Source organism: Parus major, unplaced genomic scaffold (genome assembly GCF_001522545.3).
Source record: "Parus major isolate Abel unplaced genomic scaffold, Parus_major1.1 Scaffold458, whole genome shotgun sequence".
NCBI lineage: Eukaryota > Metazoa > Chordata > Aves > Passeriformes > Paridae > Parus > Parus major.
The window spans coordinates 30617-31730 of NW_015379359.1; the positions used below are offsets into that span (position 1 = coordinate 30617).

Here is a 1114-nt window from a genome sequence, read left to right on the forward strand (position 1 = left end):
CCCATCCCATCCCGTCTCATCCCATCCCATCCCATCCCATCCCACCTCAGATGCCCCCGAGCCCCTCAGAATCCCTCTTTGGATCCATCCCTCGTCCCCATCCCACCCCAAGCCCGGTGAGCCCTGCCCGGAGCCGCTGTGACCGGTTCTGTCCCAGCAGCGCATGGACCTGGACCGGCGGCGGGAGGAGGCGCGGAACCCCAAGCGGAAGCCGCGGCTGATGGAGGAGGACGAGCTCCCGTCCTGGATCCTGAAGGACGACGCCGAGGTGGAGCGGCTCACCTGCGAGGAAGAGGAGGAGAAGATGTTCGGCCGCGGCTCCCGGCACCGCAAGGAAGTGGATTACAGCGATTCCCTCACGGAAAAACAGTGGCTCAAGGTATTCCCAGGGTGGATCTGCCCAGAGGGATGGGAATGTGCCTGTGGGGGCTGGAGAAGGTCTACGGCCCCGGAAAATCTCCAGGGTTCCTGGAAGGACCTGGAAAAGGCCCCTGGGGTGTGGATAAACACTCACAGGTCCTGGCAAAACGACCACAAGTTCTAGCAGGTCCCAGAAAACACCTGTGAGGCCTAGAGAGCTGCCCCAGATGGCAGAAACCACCTGTGGATCCCAAAAAAACCACTCCGGGGGTCCCTGGGAGCACCTGTCCCTTTGGAAATCCCCATCTTTCCAGGACCCCCCGTCCCTGTGGGCCCGCCCCATCCCTGTCCATCCCCAGTCCCAAGGATCCCGTTTCCTGCAGGCCATCGAGGAGGGGACGCTGGAGGAGATAGAGGAGGAAGTCCGGCAGAAGAAATCCTCTCGGAAGCGGAAGCGAGAGCCCGAGGGACCCACGGGGCCCCCCCCAAGCGCCCGGAGCCGGGATAAGGACGAGGAGAGCCGGAAGCAGAAGAAGAGGGGGCGGCCCCCGGCTGAAAAACTGTCCCCAAATCCACCCCCCCTGACCCGGAAAATGCGGAAAATCGTGGATGCAGTCATCAAGTACAAGGACAGGTGAGGGGGGCCAGGTGCTGCCGGGTTCCCAGGGAATGGGATGAAGGGATGAAGATCAGGAGTGGGATGGGATGGGATGGGATGGGATGGGATGGGATGGGATGGGATGGGATGGGATGG

General features: G+C 62.7%; 1 protein-coding gene across 5 annotated transcripts in view; it reads left to right on the plus strand.

The window, feature by feature from the left end:
- SMARCA4 (SWI/SNF related, matrix associated, actin dependent regulator of chromatin, subfamily a, member 4) overlaps positions 1 to 1114 on the plus strand; it is a 29160-nt gene that overhangs the window by 24986 nt on the left and 3060 nt on the right. For all 5 annotated transcript variants that reach the window (XM_015616482.3, XM_015616481.3, XM_015616480.3 and 2 more), the window contains 2 exons: positions 161 to 379; positions 744 to 994. In XM_015616482.3, coding sequence (XP_015471968.1) covers positions 161 to 379; positions 744 to 994 — 470 coding nt within the window. The remainder of the gene's footprint in view (positions 1 to 160; positions 380 to 743; positions 995 to 1114) is intronic.